Here is a 23,172-nt window from a genome sequence, read left to right as displayed (position 1 = left end):
CATTAATTTTAGTTGAATTGATATCCATGTAATATTGAGTTATTCTGTGGATGATCCAATGAGTATGAAGTGGTATCTTGTGGTTTTGATTTGCATTTACCTAAAGACTAATGATGAATATCTTTTCAATGTTCTTATTGACCATTTGTATGTTTGTTTGGAAAGATATCTATTTATATCATTCACCTATTTTTTAATTGTTAAATTCATGTTAAATTCATTTTCTTTTGTTGTCTAAATTATGTCATCACTTTTCTGATGGCCTCCTCTGAAATGCAAAGTTTTAATTTTGATTAGGCTCAATTTATTTATTTTTTTTGTATGTGCTTGTGATTTTGGTGTTATATCTAACAAAGCATTGCTTAATTCAAGGTCCTGATTTGTTTTTCCTGGGAGTTTTATACCTTTTCCTCTTAAATTTGGGTCTATAATCCATTTTCAGTTAATTTTGTATATGGTGTGAAAAATGGTTCAACTTAATTCTTTTAGCATGTGGATACCCAGTTATCTCAGCATCACTGTTGAAAAGATGATTATTCACCCATTTAAGTAACTTGACATCTTTGCTAAAAAAATCACTTGATTGGAAAACAATTTATTTCTAGACTGTAAATTCTACTCCATTGATCTATACATCTATATTCTTATGTCAGTAGCACACTGTCTTGATTACTGTAGCCCTGTAGTTTACAAATCAAATGTGAGTAATCCAACTTTTTCTATCTTTTTAAGATTATTTTGGATATCCTGGGACTCTTGCATTTCTTAAATTTCAGAATCAACTTGACAATTTCTGAAAAAAAGTCAGCTGGAATTTTGATAGTAATTGTGTTGAATTACACATCAATTTGAGGTGTAATGTTATATTAACTATGTTATAGCTTAGAATCCATGAACATGGGATGTCTTTCCAATTATTTTTATTGTATTCAGCTAATTTTAATTAAATGTTTTATAGTTTTGTAATTATCAGTATACAAGCTCTACACTTATTTTGTTAAATATATTTCTTGATATTTTATTCTTTTTGATGCTATTATGTATAGGATTTTTTAAAAATTTCATTATTCATTACTAGTGTGGAGATATAAATTGACTTTGAATATTGAACCTTTATCCTGCAAAATTGCTAAAATTCTTTATTAGTTCCCATAATTATTTTTAATAGATAGCTAGGATTTCTATATATCATAAAATGTCTTAGGAAAATGGATATATTTTAATTTCTTAGTTTACAATCTATATGCCTTATATTTTTTCTTCTTGGCTTTTTTTCCTGACTAGTATTTCCAATATAATATTGAGTAGAAGTACTCAGGGCATATATTATGATTTGTTCCTTATCTTAGGGGTTGAACTTTGAGTTTTTCATTAGTATGGATGATATTAACCATGGTTTTTTCATAATCCTCTTTATTAGGTTAAGGAAGTTCCATTTCAGTTTCCCTGTTTGTTAAGGTTGCTGGGGTTTTTTTTCCTTAAATCAAGAGTAAAATGCTAGGTTTTCCTGTCCTTTTTCTGTGTCTATTAAGTGATTTTTTTTTTTTGTCTTTTAGTTTATTGATATGGTGCATTACACTAATGTCTAGCCTTGTATTTCTGGAAGAGATACCACTTGGTCAAGTTGTGTTATCATTTTTATATTGATAGTTATGGATTCTTGGTATATGCTTGAGATTTTTTTCTTATTTTTATTGTGAAAAAATATACATGACATAAAACTTACCATTTTTACTGTTTTACAATTCACTGTCATTTTACAATTCACATTACTTTGCAAATATCACCATCATCCATCCCCAGAACGTTTTTCACTTTTCCAAACTGAAAATCCATATCTATCAAAGTTGATTTCACTGTTGATTTTCATGTGTAACTGTTTTTAACACTTTTATCTATATTTTCTTTTGTTGCCAATGCTTTTGGCATTATATCCAAGAAATAATTGCTAAATCCAATGTCAAAAAACTTTTCCTCTCTATTTTCTTCTAAGAGTTTTATAGTTTTTCGCATAATGTGTAGAGAAATTGAATTGCTATGTTGTACACCTAAAAGCAATGTAACATTGTGTGCAACTATACACAAATAAAAAAATTAAAGTTTTTATTTAAATTCCAGTTGTTAATATACAGTGTAATACTAGTTTCAGGTGTACAATTTAGTGATTCAACACACACATACAATACCCAGTGCTCATCAAAACAAGCGCACTCCTTAATCCTCAGCATATCTAAGAAAACGTTTTATGTTTGTAGCTCTTATATTTATGTGTCTAATCCATTTCATGTTAATTTTAGAATATCCTGTAAGGTAAGGGTTCAAGTTCATTCTTTTGCATGTGTATAATCAGTTTTCTTAACACCAATTGTCGAAAAGACTGTCCTTTCCTATTGAATGGTTTTGGCACACTTATAAAAATCATTAGACATATATGGAAGGATTTGCTTCTAGGGTGGCTATTTTAGTCTGTTGGTGTATATATCCGTATGTTAGTATACCAATGTACATGGTTTTGAATACTGTAGCTTTTGTGGTAAGTTTTGAAATCAGGAAGTATGAGACCTCCAAGTTTTTTCTCCATTTTTAAGATTATTTTGACAATTTCAGGACCTTGAAACTCCATACGAATTTTAAGATGGGTTTTTCTATTTCCGCAGAGATACATTGTTGGTGTTTTAATAGGTTTGCATTGAAGCTGTAGCTCACTTTGGATGATATTGCCGTCTTAATATTTTTCCTCCAAGTGATAAATATAGGATAGCTTTCCATTTTTGTGCTTTCTTTAATTTTCTTCAGCAGCACATTGTGGATTTCATTGTATAAATTTTACTTCACTTTGGTTAATTTTACTTGTAAGTATTTTTTCTTTTTGATGCACTGATAAATAAAATTGTTTACTTAGGTTTCTTTTGGGAATTTTCATTGCTAATTATAGAAATGCAATTGATGCCTTAATTTTTGTATCCTTAAACTTTGCTGAATTTATTTATTAGTTGTGTGAATGTGTGTGTGTGTGTGTGTGTGTGTAAAATCCTTAGAATTTTCTTTATGTATACAATCATGGCAACTATGAGCAGAGATAATTTAACTTTTTCTGTTCCAATTTAAGTTCCTATCATTTCTTTTACTTGCCTCTTGCTTTAGACTAGGACTTCTACTAAAATCTGGCATCCTTGTGTTGCTCCTTGTCATTAGAAGAAAAGCTTTCAATTTTTCACCACTGAGTATTATATTAACTGTGTTTTTTATAGGTGGCTTCTACTATATTGAAGAACTTTCTTTCTACTTCTAGTTAGTTAAGTGTTTTTATCATTAAAATGCATCAAGTTTTGCTTCTTGTGCATCAATTGACATGATCATGTGTTTTTTCCCCTTTATTCTGCTATTTTGGTATATAACATCATCCTTGTATTCCAGGAACAAATCTTACTTGGTAATAGAATATGCTAATGGTTTTGCTAATAATGCTTTAATATGCTCTAGATTTCAGTTTACTGGCATTTTATTATTCATCACTGTAGATTTTTTTAAAAGTTTGTGTTTAAATTCCAGTTAGTTAATATACAGTGTAATATTAGTTTCAGGTGTAAAATATGGTGACTCAACACTTCCATACAACAATGAGTGCTCATCACAATTGCACTCCTTAATCCCCATCACCTATTTAACCCCCCCCCCCCACCTACCTCCCCTCAGGTAACCATCAGTTTGTTCTCTACAGTTCAGTTTGTTCTTGGCTTTCCTCTCTCTTTTATTTCCCTCATGTTCATTTGTTTTGTTTCCTAATTCTGTAGATTTCTTGAAATTTTTATGTCTATATTTGTGAGAGATATTGTTCTAACATTTTTTCTTTTTGAACTGTCTTGTGTTGTTTTAATAATCAAGTCACATTGAATGACACAAAAAGCATTCCTTACTCATAGTTTTGGGAACAATCTGCAATGTATTATATTGTCTGAAAATTTTGGAGAACTTACCGGTGAAGTCATCCACACTCAGCCTTTTCATTGTGGGAAATTTCCTGATTAATAATTCAAACTTGCCAGCTTTGTTGATCTTTTCAAAGAACCAAATTTTGGTTTTGTTGATTTTCTCTGTCACTTGTGTCTTTTTTATTTTATCATTTTCTTCTCTAATTCCTATTAGTTCTTTCCTTCTGTTCCTTTTATATTTAGAATACTTTTTTTCAATATCTTAAGATAAAATTCTAGGTTATTAATTTGAAATATTTCTTTCCTATTTTAAGCATTTACAGATATCAATTTCCAAATAGTGATTTCAATGTTTTTCATAAATTTCTGTATGTCATGTTTTTATTCCTATTCATCTTAAGTATTTTCTAATTTCCCATGAGATTTTTTTTTTTCTTTGATGCTTTGGTTATTTAGGAGTGTGGTTTTTAATTACCATGTTTGTACATTCCCTAATGTACTTTTATTATTGATTTTTAATTTAATTCCATTGTATTCAGAAAACATAATTGAGTATTCAGAGAACATAATTCATATGATTTCATTTCTTCTCAAATTATTTAGACTGTTTTGGCCTCACATATGACCATTTTGGAGAATTTCCAAATGCATGGAGAAGAATATGTATCCTGCTCTTGTTGGATAGAGTGTTCTATAGATATGTTGTGGCTAGTTCATTTGTAGTGTTGTTCTAATTTTGTATTTCCTTCTTGATCTTCTATTTCTTCTGTCCATTACTGACAGTTGACAGAATGTCAGCTATTATTTTTACCTACTTCTTCCTTCAAGTCTGCCAGTTTTTATTTAATAGATTTTGGTGCTTTGTTCCTAGGGGATATGTTTGTAATATTTTCTGTAATATTTCTTCATGCGTTGACAATCTTATTGTAAAACTTCTTTGGTTGTCTTTAGTAACAGTTTTTTTTCTTATACTTTGTGTGTGTGTGTGTGTGTGTGTGTGTGTGTGTGTGATGTTTCTATAACCATTCCAACTCTCAGTGTTATTGTTCTGGGTTTTGTATTCCTTCATGATTGTGGATTTCCATGTCTGGTGTGGTGTCTCTCTCTGCCTCTCCTACTGGATTCTATGAGAGTTTTCTCCTTTGTCCAATGTGTAAGAGTTGCTTAGTTAGTTTTTAGTTTTTTGAGATGAAATTTTTCCATATCTAGCTGCAGATTTGGTATGTCTATGGGAGGAAGTGACTTCAGAATCTTCTTATGTTGCCATCCTGAAATGGAAACTCTATCCCTATTCACATTTTAAAGATGTTACTTTATTGTCATATTGTTTCCATATTTTCTAAAGAAAATCTGTCAAATTGTGTCTCTTTTCTCTTTAAGCCATCAAGATCTTCTTTGTTTTTTAGCAGTCTTCATGTCATATGTTTGGGTGTATTTGTGTATGTGTGTGTTTAATTCTTCTTAGTGTTCTGTGAGTTTTTAGGAACACTGGTGTAAATCCTGTATTATCATACGGATTTTCTTAAAATTTCAAATTATATTCAATAACCTCTCCATAATTATTTCAATTTCTTTTTGGTATTTTTCTTCTTGCATGCTTATATCTTTGTAATTTATACAATGTATCATGTTCTCTTAACTATTTTAATATAGGTAGATATCTTTATATTTTTTCTTGAATGAAAAGACACATTTCTAGTTAAATTTTTTCATTGTCTTTAATTTTTGCCTTTTGAAGCCCTGCTTTCAGTCTAAAATGCTTATTTTTTTACACAGATACTACTATTATCCATCTTTTTCTTCTGTTAAGTGTATGAAATGAGGAACTAATCATTTTAATTAAATCAGAAAGTGATATGTATTAAGTTTTGGTTAGAGATTAAATAACGTTCAGTCTATCTAGTTTACTGTTGTTTTTATGGCCATAACTCTTTAGGGTTTTCAACTGAGAATTGGTATATTTACTGAGACTCCTTACCTTAGCAACTATGTAACCACAACACAGAAACTGCAGAAAAATCCACACTGCTTTATGGAAGTCTTCTTATATTTTAATCTCCTGCTCTTCACACATTTAGAAGCAGGAAGGATCCTTGAGGCAGGGAATAAAGTATATGTTGAGACCTCTTGAGTCTCTAATTTTGTCACTATAACTATGAAGATCCTTCAACCTTGGCCTATTTTTATGTCCACCAAATGGCCTGCTTCCCTAGCTAAGCAATAATTTTGACTTCTCACCCATAACCAGGTTTAAAATGACCTCTGGGATAAAATAAACTGCTTATTTCCAGTTTACTAGAGCCTGTGGGAGTTTCAGCTGAGATCCAGATTTGTACCTGTGGGTCCTCTTTTGGTGTGCCATTTTTCTTCAGCACCATAATGCAGTGGTTAAATCTTCCTATCAAAGATTTTTGATTTCATCCTTCAGCTACAATAGAACTAATGGATGCTATAATAAATAAGATCCATTGGTTGGATTTTATGAGAATTGAACATATTGTGTGCATGGATTGGATAGTAAATGTAAAAACTGAGACTCCAGGATTTTTTTCTAAGAAAAATATGAAAATATTTTTCTAAGAAAAATTAGAAAATATTTTTCTAAGAAAAATATGAAAAAATAAAATATTAGTTAGTGGTTTGCCTTGAAATGATATTTATATAAGTTAGGTTATTGACCAATAAGTCAACTTTTAAAGTTTCTTATACATTTATAGATATCTAGACTTATTAAAAATTAGAAGATAAACTGCACACCATGGTTAATTTTAAGATATCTTTTTGGCAAAAGTGCTTTCAATTTTTAAATATTTCATTGAAATTATTTTGTGTGATCTTAAATCTAGTTTTTTTTTCAATATGTGTTATGAGTGTATTTTGTATATTTTAAACCATATCAGAATTTTAAATATACTCATAAATTATTTTAAATTAACATAAGCTCAATATGACTAAACACACATTTTTTTCCAGGTGCAGATTTTGGTCCTGAAGAGTGTTATGCTCACCTTAATTCTAAGACCGATCAATCTGGGAACTGCGGTTCAGGTCCTTCAGGATACATACAGTGTAAAACTAAGTATGCTTTAAGAAATCTGTCTGAGAAACTCTATTTATTGCCTTAAATTAGAAAATACAACTAGATAATTAAGCTTATGAGTAATCAAAATATTACCTGCCCATGAAGTTAGACTATATTCAGTCCGTTATAAATGTCTTTAATACAGAATATCTGCACTACTTTTTCTCATACATCCCATTATCCCTTTTATTGTCCCGCAGAGTGTTTACTTTACATATATAGATACATTGATAACGTTAGTTAGAAGGACTGGTCATTTCTATTTTGCACGTTGTCATTTTAACTTTACAAAGTATGAGCATTCTTACAGTGATGAAAAGAAAATGTATGAATTTTTACTATCCGGTAAGTAAAGGACTGTGTTTAAGACCATGTGCTCTACAGCCATGCACCTTGGTGTCAAATCCTAATACCACTGGCTTACCTTCTTGTGTGAACTTGGATATGTGCTTCATGTTTCTGATATGCCAAATATGAATAGTAATTCCACCAACACCATTGGGTTGCCATTACTATATATATTAGAACCAGAATGTTACTGCTCTTATAATATTTTATTTTGATATGATTTCAAATTTGGTTTGGTAGTAAAAGTAAAAATTCTGTAAAACATTTCTAGTTTGCATGAATCATACAGAGCCTCCCCACATACCTTCACCCAGGTTTACCAATTATTTACTTTTGCCCATTTGCTTTATCCTTCTATTTTTTCAACTCTCTTCTCTCCTCTCTTCAAAATGATTTTCCTAAACCATTTGAAAGAATATTGAAAACTATGCTTCTTTACCCATAAAAAAAATCATGTGTGTTTCCTGGGAACAAAGATATTTTCTTACATAGCTATAGTGTAGCTATAAAGCCATGTTTCACATTAGAACTTCTGGGGCCCTTAGGTGGCTCAGCCAGTTAAACGTCTGACTCTTGACTTTGGCTCAGGTCATGAACTCACAGTCTGTGAGTTCAAGCCCCAGCCAGCATCAGGCTCTGTGCTGACAGTGCAGAGTCAGTTTAGGATCATCTCTCTCTCCCTCCCCCCTCCCCCACTCACTCTGTCTCTGTCTCTCTCAAAATAACTAAATAAACTTAAAAAAAAAACCTTCTTTAATTGTCTTAGGGAAGTATTTATGTCTATTTTGTCTTTTTCAGGAACAAATCCAGAGTCATATATTTGTTTGTATTTAGTCATAATGTATTTTTCATCTTTAATCTAGATATTTTCTTTGTTTTAATTTTTTTCTTTTCTGTAGTTTTTTTTTTTTTAATGCTACAGAGTAATTGTTTTAAAGATGTCCTTCAATTTGGCTTTGGTGGATATTTTTCATAGATTCATGCTATACGTTTTGGCATGCTTATTACTGAAGTGATATGTATGCCCTAGTATAATTTTTAAAAAGTACACGGAATTTTTTCTCAGTCTTGTCTATTTTAGGTTAAATTATATTGAGAACATGGACATATTCTGTTCCTCTTCAAACTTTACTTCACTAGGCTTAAAATTCATTGATGATTTCTAATTCCATTATTTACTCTGCCTGTAAGCTAGAAATGTACAGTAGGGAGAAGTATTCCCTTCTCTATATTTATTTATTTGTTTATCTATGTGTTTATTTATATTGGTTCAGACTCAGCAATTGTTATTTTATTCAATAGTATAGAATACTTTACTGTTATTATTTATTGTGGTTCTTTTTCAAATTGTCTCAGTTTTGGCCACTGAGAGTCTCTTTTAATTGGCCACAGTGTTTGATAGGACTCTAAGAACTTCCAGATTTTGGGGGTGTGGCTCAGTTGGTTAAGCGTCTGACTCTTGGTTTCAGTACAGGTCATGATCTTATGATTTCCTGAGTTCGAGCCCCACATCTGCTCTGTGCTGATAATGCTGCCTGCTTGGGATTCTCTGTCTCCCTCTCTCTGCCCCTCCTCCACTCATGCTGTTTCTGTCTCTCTCAAAGTCAATAATAAATAAACTCAAAAAAAAAAAAAAAGAACTTTCACATTTTTCTAGCACAAAATATTCTAGGCTCCTGTTATGCTTTTCCTGCCCCTAATCTGTATTTAGCTATTTATCCAAGTAGCCTATATTCCTTTTAGTAGAGAATAATATTAAAAAAATAAATATCTGGGCAACAGATGTGCTTATTTCCACTATTTTTTATTACCTCTGCACCTTCTCAGTCAACAGACCTAGAACATACATGTAATATATGCACATACATGTATCATACAATTATTTATTTGCTCCTTTATATCTCTGCATTTAAAACATGAACTTACAGTGATTATTTCTGATTATACACCATAAAGTACATTTTAGTACATTTCTCATATGTTCAAACTCAAATATGCAGAAGTTATTCGTTAAAAATCATGTATAAAAATTGCATATACTGACTAAAGAAAACCTTCTAGTGATTATGATTGTATTTTCCTTTAATCATTGATCATTTTTATATTAGCTGCTATACAGTGCTTCTCTGTTAATTATGATATTTGAATCATATTGATATTGGTATCTAGGCATTTATTTGCTCCTTGGCTATGTCTTATTTCTTTTGGCACGTATACATTTTTTTTTACTTTATATTGGATACTATGAATAATACATAATGGAAATTTTTCATTCATTTATGCTTCCTGAAAGCAATAGAGTTTTGTTGTGGAAGGGATTTAACATAGCTGAACTCACACTATAAACAATACCCTTCTGTGAGTTGCAGTTGAAATACTGTTTATTTCTTTATGCCTCTTAAGATGCTTTTTATGAACTCCCTGGAGTCTTCACTGTACATGCTGAGTTCAGTGGTCAGACAAGATTTATGGTGAAGTTTATGCACACTTCAGTGCTGAGCTCCTTTTAATTTCTGGGCACCTAATTGACACGAGGCCCATTTTTAGTTCTGCCATCTGATTATTTAAGCTAAGAGATGTTGGATATATCCCAATTCACAATATCTCTTGATATAGTTCCCATTGTTAAAGCTCAATTATCATACAATTGTTCCCTTTCTGGTTACATTACAGGGCCTTTCTCTCTCTCTCTCTCTCCCTCTCTTTCTCCCTTTCTCTCTCTCTTCCTCTCTCCCTGTGTGTGTGTGTGTGTGTGTGTGTGTGTGTTTCAATTAGAATTCCACCCTTACTGGAATCCTTAGTTTATTACATGCAGCAATCAGTGAAACTATCCACTACGAGAAACGGTGGGGCATCTTGGTTCCAGAGTTTGAGAGAGTTTTTATAGAATTTGGGTTTGTTTTAAGTGATTTTCAATTGGGTTTGAGGAAGCGGATCTTTCTTCTGAATTTGATGCTTTCAGAAAGTAAAGGTATGATTGAGTATCTCAATAAATCTTACATATGAAGAAGAAAGATTGGAGAGAAGTTAAGCTGTAACTGATAATGAAGCAACAGCCACTCATATTAGCTGGATGAGACGGATGTTTGATAATTTTGTTGTTTGGAAAATGTTTATGTTTTGTCTCTCTATGTTCATTCATAATTTATGGAGCAGGTCTGTCTTTTCTTGATGCATCATGACCACAGAGTGACTTGGCTTAAAGTTGATATTCCTAAAATTGCTTATATTCAACAGTTAAGCAGAAGATCTAGCTGTAAGTACAAGTCAGTTTGCATTAACTCTAATACTTTTCTGTTAATATCTTCACCTGAATGTCAGAGGATGCTTTTCGCTTTTTCATTTCCCTTTTTTGCCCAAAGGCAGACAAAGTCAGGCCATAGAAAATTGCTCCAAGTTACCTATATTTTTGTCATTGCTAAGATTTTGCCGATTAGGAACTTATTTAGAGAATGTGGTATATAGTTGGGCTCATGTTAGTCTCCCCTGTCACTTTTGCTGCAAGATAATTTGTTGAATTCTCTGATGTATCAGTGGCTGTGTGGTAGCATTTAGACCCCCCAAAAGACTCATAAGCCAAATAAAAATTTTATGGCATAATATTTGCTAATATTTGTAATATGCTCACATTGATACAACAGACATAATTTTCAGGATATCCGTTTTGTTAAAATACTGCATATACCTTAAATAACGTACATAGTGATAACTCTACGGTATATAATTCATTTACTTTTGTTATTTTTAAAAAATGTTTACTTATTTTTGAGAGAGAGAGAGAAACAGAGAGAGAGCATGCATGCAAGTGGGGGAGGGGCAGAGACGAGGACAGAGCGTCCCAGGTGGGCTCTGTACTGACAGCAGAGAGCCTGATGTGTGGCTTGAACTCAAGATGACCTGGGAGATCACCTCTTGAGTTGAAGTCTGACGCTCACCTGACTGAGCCACCCAGGCGCCCTACTTTTGTTAATTAATCTAACTTTAGCTTTTGAATTCTTAAGTTTTAAAATGTTTTCATTTAAATTCAAGTTAGTTAACATACATTATAATATTAGTTTCAGGTGATTCAGTACTTACATACAACACTCGGTGCTCAACACAAGTGTACTCCAAAATCCCCATCACCTATTTAACCCATCCCCCATCCACCTCCATTCTGGTAACCATCAGTTTGTTCTCTATAGTTAAGAGTTTGTTTCTTAGTTTTCCTCTCTCTTTTTTTGCCCTATATATATATTTTTGTTTCCTAGTTTGCACATACGAATGAAATCATGTGGTATTTGCCTTTCTCTGACTAACTGATTTCACTTAGCATAATAATCTCTAGCTCCATCCATGTCATTAAAAATGGCAAGATTTCATTCTTTTTATGGCTGAGTAATATTCCATTGTGTATTGATGTCCACATATTCCTTATCCATTCATCAATCGATGGACACTTGGGCTGTTTCCATAATTTGGCTACAGTGGATAATGCTGCTGTCAACATTGAGGTGTATGTATCCCTTTGAAGCAGTATTTCTGTATTCTTTGGGTAAATACCTAGTAGTGTGATTGTTATATCATAGGGTAGTTCTATTTTTAACTTTTTGAGGAACTTCCATACTGTTCTCCAGAGTGGCTGCACCAGTTTGCGTACCAACCAGCAGTGCAAATGGATCCCCTTTTTTCCACATCCTTGCCAACACCTGTTGTTTCTTGTGTTGTTGATCTGAGCCATTCTGACAGGTGTGAGGTGATATCCATTGTAGTTTTGATGTCCTTGATGATGACTGATGTTGAGCATTTTTTCATGTGTCTATTGGCCATCTGTATGTCTTCCTTGGAAAAATGTTTATTCATGTCTTCTGCCATTTTTTAACTGCACTAACAGCACAGAGCCTGACATGGGGCTCAGTCTCACAAACCATGAGAACATGACCTGAGCCAAAATCAAAATTCAGATGTTCAAATGACTAAGCTATGCAGGTGCCCCTCTGTTCAGTTCTATTGATCTGTGTGTGTGTGTGTGTGTGTGTGTGTGTGTGTGTGTTTTGTGTGTGTGTGCCGGTACCATGCTGTCTTGATCACTACAGCTTTGTAATGTAACTGGAAGTCTGGAATTGTGATGCTCCCAGATTTTCTTCTCTTTTTCAAGATTGCTCTGGCTACTCAGGGTCTTTTGTGGTTCCCTACAAACTTTAGGATTGTTTTTTCTAGGGCTGTGAAAAATGATGTTGACACTTTGCTAGGGATTGCATTAAATATGTAGATTACTTTGGATAGTATAGACATTTTAACAATATTTATTCTTCTAATCCCAGGAGCATGGAATGTTTTCCATTTCTTTGTATGATGTTCAATTTATTTCATAAGTATTCAATAGTTTTCAGAGGACAGATCTTTTACCTCTTTGGTTAGGTTTATTACTAGTGATCTTATGGTTTTTGTGCAATTGTAAATTGGATTGATTCCTTGATTTCTCTTTCTGCTGTATAGGAATGCAACCGATTTCTGTACATTGATTTTCCTGTAATTTTTTGGTGGAGTCTTTTGGGTTTTCTGAGTATCATGTCACCTGCAAACAGTGGAAGTTTGACTTCTTCCTTGCTGACTTGGATGCCTTTTATGTCTTTTTGTTGTCTGATTGCTGAGGCTAGGTGTCTTGACACTATGTTAAATAACAATGGTGAAAGCTGGCATCTCTGTCTTGTCCCTAGAGGAAAAGCTCTCAGGTTTTCCCCATTGAAGATGTATATGGTTTTGATTATGTTGAGGTATACTCCCTCTAAAGCTACTTTACTGAGGGATTTTATCATGAATGGATGTTGTTGTACTTTGTCAAATCCTTTTTCTGCACAATTGAAAAGGCCATATGGCACTTTGAAATCTTTTTTTAAAGTTTATTTATTTTGAGAAAGAGAGAGAGAGCCTGAGCAGGGGAAAGGTAGAGAGAGCACGTGAGAGAAAATCCCAACTAAGCTCTGCACTGCTACCATGGAGCCGATCCTGGGGCTCGAATTCACGAACCATGAGATATGACCTGAGTCAAAATCAAGAGTAAGACACTTTACTACAGCCACCCAGACACCCCAAATCTTAGTTTTAAAATAACTCAAAGGTAAATAGGCATTATATTCATGCTTAGTAAATTTTTGGGAGTGTAGATAAACTGATACATGTGTTTAAAAAGAGTTTTTTGTTCTCATTTTTAGTTTCGTATCTAAAAGTATGTAGTTCTAGGCTCTTTGCTACAATGCATTATCCATGTGCAAGAGAAAACTACCCTTTTAAACAGTAGTTAAATGTATGTGAAATGAGATTAATAATACTTTCCCTTTCTACCTCATGTGACTTTTTATAGAATTTAAATTTCATGTTAAACACTTGAAAACATTACTGTTTTACCCTTATAAAGTTAAACACTTGAAATACTACAGTTTTACCTTTGTAAAATTTTGCCTGAAGTCCATGTGTAAATATAGCATACTAAAGATAGAGTATATATAAATTCCTTTTGATTATTTTTTTAATCTTCACTTTGCTTGGTTTTATTTGATTTTTAAATGTATGTGGATTATAATAATTGAATGTACTTTAAATGCAAAATTTCATTAATATTTCCATCATGCAAAAATGTTTTCTTTAATCTATACCCCATACAACCTCATCTCAATGATGTTAGATAAATGTAGTCTATTAAAAAATTTCATATAAATGGAACGCTACAGTATGCATATTTTGTGTTACACTTAATATTCCGACACAGTTTTCAGATTCAAATAGATCAATCTTCTATTAGATTTTATTTTTATTGCTAAGTAATTTTGATTTTCACTGAAAATTACTATATATATGTTAATTAATATGATTAGTTTATTCATTCTTTATTGATGGTCAGTTATATGGTATATATTTTAGCTATTATGAATAAAACTGCTATAAACATTTAAGGTCAGGTCTTTATAGTGTAATATTTTTTCATTTATGTTTGGTAGATACATACATAGTATCATTACTGAGTCCTATAATAAGTTCACATTAACCTTTTTAAGAAATTGCTGATTGTTTTCTAAAGTGGCTGTGTAAATGTACATCTACATTAACAGAATTCAAGAGTTCTAGTTTCTCCACAACGTGTTACTACTTGGTATTATCATTCTTTTTTATTTTAGCCACTCTAGTTGTAATTTGTTTTAATTTACATTTATTTACATTTACACTTATCTAACTTTTGAACATTTTCCCAAGTCCTCTTGTCAATGTGTATCTCTTCCTGTGTGGCGAATTTATTATTTTTTTTTCCATTGTATTTGGAATAGATTAGTATTCCTACTATTGAGTCTTATCTTTATATCTTTTTATTCTGAATTAATTGTGGATTCACAAGAAGTAGCAAAAATATATATAGAGAAAACAAAGGCCCCATGTACCCTTTAGTTGGTTTCCCCAAGAGGTAACATTTTATATGATTTATATCAAATGTATTTTATCTGTAGTACAATATCAAAACCAGGAAATTGACACTGGTAAATAGACCTTACCCCCCCAGATTTCCATCAGTTTTACATGAGTGTGTGTCGGGTGTGTGTGTGTGTGTGTGTGTGTGTGTGGTGAATTGCCATCTTAAAAATATTGAGTTTTCAATTGATAAATATATAGGATTTCTCAATTTATTTGTTTTCTTTCATTTTTCTCAACCAGATTTATTAGTTTTTTTGTGTTCATATTGCATTTATTTGGGTAAATATATTCTTAAACATTCTACTTTTGAAACTTGTGAATAGAATAGTTTTCTTAATTTCATGTTCACATTGTTCATTGCTGATATATAATAATATTGAAAATGCAAACAAAATTTTTATATTGATCTTTTATATTGTGTGACCTTCCTAAATTCATTTTTTTTTATCTGAGTTTCTTAGCATTTCCATGTCCAGGATTATTTTATTTTGAATTGTTTATTCTTTTTTAATTAGGATGCTTTTTAATTTGTTTCTTTTGCTTGAAAATGTTGCAGTATAAGTGGAGAAAGAAGAGACTTTTGCTTATTCCCAAATTTATTAGAAAAATTAAGCATTAAGTTTATTATTAACTGTATGGGGTTTTTTTTGGGGGGGGGATGCCTTTTACCAAACTAGGAAAGTGCTCCTGTATTCTTACTTTCTAGAGAGTTTTAAATCTTGAATGGTGGATTAGCACCTGGGTTGCTTAGTTGGTTGAGCATCTGACTTGATTTCAACTCAGGTCATGATCTCAGGGTTGTGGAGTCAAGCCCTGCATCAGCTCCATGCTCAACATGGAGCCTGCTTAAGATTTTCTCTCTTTCCCCTCTGCCCTTCTCCCCCATTCATACTCCCTCTCTCTCTCTCTCTCTCTCTCTCTCTCTCTCTCTCTCTGAAAAACAAACACCCTCCCTTCCCACCGACCCCTGCCCCCGCCACCGCCTGCCTGCAAAATCCAGAAACTCTTGGGTGGTGGCTGAACTTTTTTCAAATGCTTCTCATCCATCTATTGATATGATTCTGTGTTTTCTGTCCATTATTCTATTGATATTGTATATTACATCAATCGACTTTCAGATGTTAAACCAACTTCGGGTAATGTTTTTGTTATTTACTCTGACAATGTCTGGGTTTTAAAATATGCTTTTTAAATTTATTTATTTTCTGATGCTCTTCTTTTCTTTAGGTAGATCCAATTTTCTGACCCATATCATTTTCCTTATGCCTGAAGAATTTTTTTTTAAACACTTCTTGCAAAACAGGTCTGGGGCAAAAAACACTATCACTTTTTGTTTGTCTCAGAAAGTCTTTATTTCTCCTTACTTTTGAAGAATAATTCACTGGACACAGAATTCCAAGTTAGATTTTTTTCTTTCAACCCTTAAAACTTCCCTCCACTCTCTTCTTCTTTCATTGTTTTTACGGTAAAGGGATGTTGTATTTCTTATCTTTGTTCTTCTGTAAGTAAGGTATGTGCCCAACCTAGTTGCCTGCAAGATTTTCTCATTGACTTTGGTTTCTTTAGGTGCATGCAACATATTTGTGTGTGTTCTCTGAGTTTCTTGCATTTGTGATTTAATGTCAGTAGTTGTGGAAAGATCTTGGCTGTTATTTTCTTAAATTTTTTTTCCCTCCATTTTCCTTCTCCTTCTGCAATTTTATTATGAATACGTTACAGTTTTTGATATTGTTCCATAGTTCTTGGATTTTTTTCTGTTATTTTTTACCATTGAGTTTTCATTTAGGAAGTTTCTATTGACCTATCATTGACTTCACTGAGTATTTTGCTGTTTTGACTGAGTTTTATTGATGAGCCCTTGGGGGCCATTCGTAATTTCTGTTACTTTTTTTTTTATTTTGCAATTATCTTCTTTTCATTCTTATAGATTATTCTGACAATTTCCGTATCTCTGCTGACATTTTCTCTCTGGTAAAACATAATGAACTACTGATGTATGATACAAAATGGATGAATCTTACAAAATTATAATAATTAAAATACACCAGACAAAAATCCTTATGATTTCCCCTATATAAATTTTCCAGAAAAGGTAAATCCATGGAGACAAAAATCAGGTCACTGGTTACTTGGGGATGGACTCATCAGTAAAAATTGATTCTGAATGCCCACAAAGGAAAATGGACTCCACAGGATTTTGGTGATATTTGCACATAAATATATCCTTAAAACGATTTGATTCATTTTAATCTAAGTAACTTTTTTATCTTAATGAAACTGTGGGAAATTTTGCATGAGAGTTCCTACTCCATGCCTCACTTCCATCCTGAAGCCATACCAACAGGAATGCTTTAGGCAACAAGCTTCCAGCCTTGTGGGCCCTCAGGTCCCCACCACCGAGCTGGGGGGGGCCAGCAGGGAGAACTCTGAGGGGTCTGGGAGGGGCACTTAGGAGACTGCCTGATGCTGCCCTCACCCCCACCCCCACGCTCCCCTCCCAGTAGAGGCTAGAAGACAACATGAAGGCCTAGGGACACTTGGGGGCTGCCCAGTCTCTGTTCCGGGTCAGGGAAATGCTGACCAAGTGGAGTTTTCTAATGAAAACAGATGCCCCCCAAAAAAAGAAAAAAAAAAGAGTTTGGAAGTCATTTCTCTTTTCGTAACAACAACAAACTAAACAACTAAACAAACTGAAATCCATGACTTTTCTTTGACCCATCAGAGAACTGAGGTTGCAGAAAAAACCACCTACATGAATCCCAATAGTTTATTTTTGCTTTTGTTTCCCTTGGCTCAGGAGACATATCTAGTAAGAAGTCTTCATGGGCAATGTCAAAGAGGTTACTGCCTGTGTTCTCTAGCATTTTGATGTTTCTTGTCTCACATTTAGGTCTTTCATCCATTTTGAATTTATTTTTATGTATGGTGTAGAATGTGGTCCAGTTTCATTCTTTTGCATATTGTTGTTCAGTTTACCCAACACTATTTGTTGAAGTGAAGAGACTGTCTTTTTTCCCATGGGATATTCTTTCCTGCTTCTGTGTGTGTGTGTGTGTGTGTGTGTGCGTGTTCTATTTAGCTGTATTGATCTAAGTGATCTATGTGTGTATTTTTGTGCCAGTACCATACTGTCTTGATCACTACAGCTTTGTAATATAACTTGAAGTTTGGAATTGGATGCCTCCAGCTTTTCTTTTCTTTTTTGAGGTTTCTCTGGCTATTCAGCATCTTTTGTGGTCCACACAAATTTTAAGATTGTTTGTTCTAGCTCTGTGAAAAATGATGTTGATAATTTGCTAGGGATTGTATTAAGTGTATTGATTGCTTTGGGTAGTATAGACATTTTAATAATATTTGTTAGAAGAACAAATATTTCCATTTCTTTGTGTCCTTTACAATTTCTTTCATAAGTATTCCATAGATTATTTCCCTCTTTGGTTAGGTTTATTCCTAGGTATCTTATGGTTTTTGGTGCAATTGTAAATAGGATTGATTCCTTAATTTCCTTTCTGCTGCTTTATCATTGGTGTGTAGAAATGCAACAGATTTCTGTACATTGGTTTTGTATCCTGCTACTTTACTGAATTTGTGTATCAGTTCTAGCAGAGTTTTGATGGATGGAGTCTTTTGGGTTTTTCATGTAGAGTATCGTGTCATCTGCAAATAGTGAAAGTTTGGCTTCTTCCTTTTCAGTTTGGAACCCTTTTATTTCTTTTTGTTGTCTGATTGCTGTGGCTAAGACTTCCAGTACTATGCTAAATAACAATGGTGTGAGTGGACATCCCTGTGTTGTTCCATAGAGGAAAAAAAACTCTCAGGTTTTCCCCATTGGGAAGATATTAACTGGGTTTTTCACAAATAGCCTTGATTATGTTGAGGTATTTTCCCTCTAACCTTACTTTGTTGAGGGTTTTTATCATGAATGGATGTTGTACAGATCCTTTTTCTGCATATATTGAAATGATCAGATGTTTCTTATCCTTTCTTTTATTAATGTAGTGTTTCATTTTGGTCATTTGCAAATATTGAGCCACCTTTGCAACACAGGAATAAATCCCACTTGTTAATGTTGATTTTTAAAAAATGTATTGTTGGATTCAGTTTGTTTGTATTTTAATGAGAATTTTGCATCAATTTTGACCAAGGATATTGGCCTATAATTTTCTGTTTTAGTGGTGTCTTTTTCTGGTTTTGATATCAGGGTAATCCTGACCTCATAGAATGAATTTGGAAGTTTTCCTTCCTTTTCTATTTTCTGGAATAGTTTGAGAAGAGTAGACATTAAGTCTTCTTTAAATGTTTTTTTTAGAATTTGCTTATGAAACCATTTGGCCTTGAACTTTTGTTTTTTTGGGAGGGTTTTGATTACTGATTCCATTTCTTTGCAGGTTATCAGTCTATTCAAGTTTACTATTCCTCCATATATGTTTAATATCGTAAGAAGGTTTCCAAGTATTTTGTGGAGTGAGTGGATCATTTTACATTTCCATCAACAGTGTAAAACCTCACCAACATTTGATATTGTAATAATTTTTTATATGCTTGTAGGGTTTTGTTTGTTTGTTTGTCTGTTTTCTTTTGGTCATTCTAAAAAGGCAAAACCATTCTGGTTTCACTTTGAATTTAAGTACTAATTAATGAAATGATCAGTCTTTCATGTGATTATTAGCCTTTTTCATACCTTCTTTGGTAAATTGTCTTGGCAAATCTGTAGCCTATTTTCAAATTGTGGTTTGTTATCATTAAATTGAAAAATAGTTTACATATTCAGAATATAATTTTTATCAGATGTATGAAATGTAAATATTTTCTCTAAATCTATCCCTTTTCTTTCCTTAATGGCATCTTTCAAAGAGCAGAAGACTTTAATTTCGATGAAGCCCAATTTATTCATTTATTTTTTTACAGATTATGGTTTTGGTATAGTATCTGAGAAATCTGTGCTCCATTGCCATAATAGTGGTGAAAGCAGAAGTATTTGTTTTGTTCCTGATTAAAGAGTGGTAGCATTCAATCTTTGGACTTTAACCATGATGTTACTAGTTGGTTGTTCATACAGCTGTTATCTGTTTGAGGAAGTTCCTTTCTATTCCCACTTTGACTAGATATGTTTATCATGGATCAGTGCTGGATTTTAGTAAATGCTATTTCTGTGCCTTTTGAAATAATTATGTGTTCCCTTCCCCTTTATTCTGTGACTTGGCTCTTAGGTATTAACCCAATGATACATTCCTGGGTAAATCCCACTTAGTCATGGTGTATAATCATTTTATGTAATTCTAGATTTGGTTTGCTAATATTCTGTTAAGAATTTTTGTGTCCATATTTATCGTATTGTGGTGTCTTTTCTTTGCTTTGATGTCAGAATACTACTTGCCCATAAAATAAGTTAGAAAATGTTTTATTTTTCTCACTTTCTGTAAATGTTTGTGTAGAATTAGTAATATTTTTCATGTATTTTATAGAATTTATCACTAGAGTCATGTGGCCTTAGGCTTTTCTTTGTAATTAGGGAGCACATTTAGATTCAAGGTAAATTTAGTTTCCACTGCTGTTACTTCTTATCAATCATTCTTAGATCTCTCTAGCATATGCATGTAGCCTCTCTGTCAGCTAGGGATGTGATATAAGGATAGTTTATCACTACCCTTAATGGAGCTATTACTTCCAGGATTGTGTCTTTGATTTTTATCTTATCTGTCACTAACCCCAACTAGGATTTCAATCTCAGACTCATAGTGCTGCTGGTTTTACATTCTTTCCTTACCAAATTTGCTACTTTATTCAAAGTGTTAATGGGTGAAGTTTTTTGTCCTCTTCACCATATCTAGAACCATTTTGCTGACATTTAATTTAATAGTTTTCATGGCCAGCTCTGACTCTGGTAAAATAACAGCATCAACTGACCTGAGAGGGCATAGGATCAGATTCAGTAAAGAAGACCACAGTTCCCACTACTCTTGATTTTATGGCAGCTTTTCATAAATACTTCTCACTTTTTTGTTTGTTTTGGTAAGTTTTATAGCCCTGAAATGGTTGTTTTGACAAATTTGCCCAGTTTTATGCTTGTTTGGGGAATAGATGATTTAACTATATCTTCTCTTTCTCATAGCCCCCTCATGTACATTTATCTGTACAATTTTCTTTATTCTGTGTCTAACTTATCACAAAATCTAGCACTGATCCATGATAAATACTCTCACATAACTAGGAATAAAAAGGGACTTCCTCAGCTGATAAAGCTATCTGCATTTTGTAGTTTTGCAAGCTTCCATCTAAGATCAATTCCCTTTAGTGTGAAGAACTTGGTGTACATTTTCTTTAGTCCAAGACTGCTGATGATAAATGTTCTCAATTATTGTCTGAAAATACCATATTTCATTTTGAAAGGTATTTTCTCTGCACATAAAATAGGAAGACAGTAGATAGTTTGTTTCTTTTTTGGAATTTGTCATTCAATAATCTGGTTTCCATTGTTTCTGTTGGAAAGTCACTCTTAAATTGTATTATTACGCTTTTGCTTTTCATGCTTTTTAATATTCTGATTACCTTTATCACTTTTTTTGTGGTTTACAGCACTATCTTTATGATGTATCTTATTAGTTTTATTTTAATATTTATTGTATATAATGCTTCTTGGATGTGGGATTCAATGTTTTGTCAGTTGGGACCCATCATCCTGAGAGTAGGAATTATGTTTGAAAAATTAAAAAGAAAATCCAAAGAGACTGGTATTTAGAAGAACTTTACCAATTTTTAAAAATGGAATAAGCTTGGAATTGCTTATCTTTAAGAATCAAAAAAGAGTGAAAGAATTACTTTAAAAAAAGTGATCAGGCTAACTTGGAAATGGTTCAAAATTATTAAAATGTTCAGTTATTATTTACAATGCAGGTAAGGCTTTTATATTTTCTTGTTGTTTTACAATTAATTGCATGAATCTTTTTGCAAGACTTCAAATGCTTTACCTAAATCTTTTTGATTTATATATGATATTCTAATATTTCTTTTTATTGAAGGCTAATGATTTCATTTATGGGTAAATTATAGGGATCTGCAGTGTGGAAAATTAATATGTGAATATAAAAAAGAAGAAATAATTAATATTCCAAATGCCACTGCTGTTTATGCCAACATAAATGGACACATCTGCGTTGCATTGGATTTTCCACATGATTTTATAATTAGCAAAAAGATGTGGGTAAAAGAAGGAACTGTTTGTGGTAATAATAAGGTATGTAGTCTTTTTCCCCAAATAAATTCTTAATATTTTATACTCTATTTTCAAATGCATGTTTAATATTTTTCTCATAATTGAAGTGTGCATTTGATTTCAAAAATAAAAACTTTAAAAATAAGAAAAAACATTTTAAATCTACATTCATGCAGATTATTTTTCTATAAACATTTTATTGGCTATTTAGTACTTTTTTTCATTGATATTAATGTATCTTCACTGAACGGAGAATCGTACTGTTCTTTCACTAGATTTAAAAAAAAATTTTTTTTTAACGTTTATTTATTTTTGAGACAGAGAGACAGAGCATGAACGGGGGAGGGTCAGAGAGAGGGAGACACAGAATCTAAAACGGGCTCCAGGCTCCGAGCTGTCAGCACAGAGCCCGACGCAGGGCTCCAACTCACAGATCGCGAGATCATGACCTGAGCCGAAGTCGGTCGCTCAACCGACTGAGCCACCCAGGCGCCCCTCACTAGATTTTATTAAATTGTCTCATGGTACATAGAGATGTAATTCATGCCATGAATTATCTTTTAATAGATTTACTTGAAAAGAACTGTTAAAATAATATACACTCGTTTTAGTGATGAAAATAATAAAAATGAGATAAAAGCAAAATCTTTCAAATGCATATATATGAGATGTGACTACTTTCCATGTTCATGGACCTTCCAACAACTATTTATATACCCATACAAACAATTGTGAAATACTTAGTATACTAACTATATTTTATATATATGTGATACTTGAATTTTTTTCTTCCAATATCTTATCTAAACTCAAGTTAACATATAGTGTCATATTGGTTAACATATAACATGATCTTACATGTAGAAAGCCATAAACATTACACAGAGATACAGAGATACACGCACTATATTAGAATTAATAAATTCAGCAAAGTTGTAGGATACAAAATCAGGACATAAAAATCAGTGAGTGGAATCTCTACATAGTAAAGGTGAACATTCTGAAAAGGGAATTATGTTATCAGCTCCACTTATAACACCAATAAGAATAAAATACTTAGGAATTAACTTAATAAAGGAAGTAAAAGGCTTGTACACTGAAAACTATAGCTAACATATAGTGTCATATTGGTTAACATATAGTTAGTGTCATAT

The 23,172-nt window shown here is 32.5% G+C and overlaps 1 protein-coding gene across 6 annotated transcripts in view; it reads left to right on the top strand.

Annotated features, from left to right (window-relative positions):
- The window catches only part of ADAM2 (ADAM metallopeptidase domain 2), a 131,506-nt gene that overhangs the window by 88,506 nt on the left and 19,828 nt on the right, over positions 1-23,172 (top strand). For all 6 annotated transcript variants that reach the window (XR_006201591.1, XM_042934774.1, XM_042934775.1 and 3 more), the window contains 2 exons: positions 6,906-7,011; positions 21,856-22,039. Coding sequence is in view for 5 of the 6 variants with exons in the window: in XM_042934774.1 (XP_042790708.1) it covers positions 6,906-7,011; positions 21,856-22,039 (290 nt within the window). In the remaining variant the exon portion in view is untranslated. The remainder of the gene's footprint in view (positions 1-6,905; positions 7,012-21,855; positions 22,040-23,172) is intronic.

This window comes from Panthera leo, chromosome B1 (genome assembly GCF_018350215.1).
Source record: "Panthera leo isolate Ple1 chromosome B1, P.leo_Ple1_pat1.1, whole genome shotgun sequence".
In the NCBI taxonomy this organism is placed as follows: domain Eukaryota; kingdom Metazoa; phylum Chordata; class Mammalia; order Carnivora; family Felidae; genus Panthera; species Panthera leo.
This window is presented reverse-complemented; position numbering and strand designations above follow the sequence as displayed.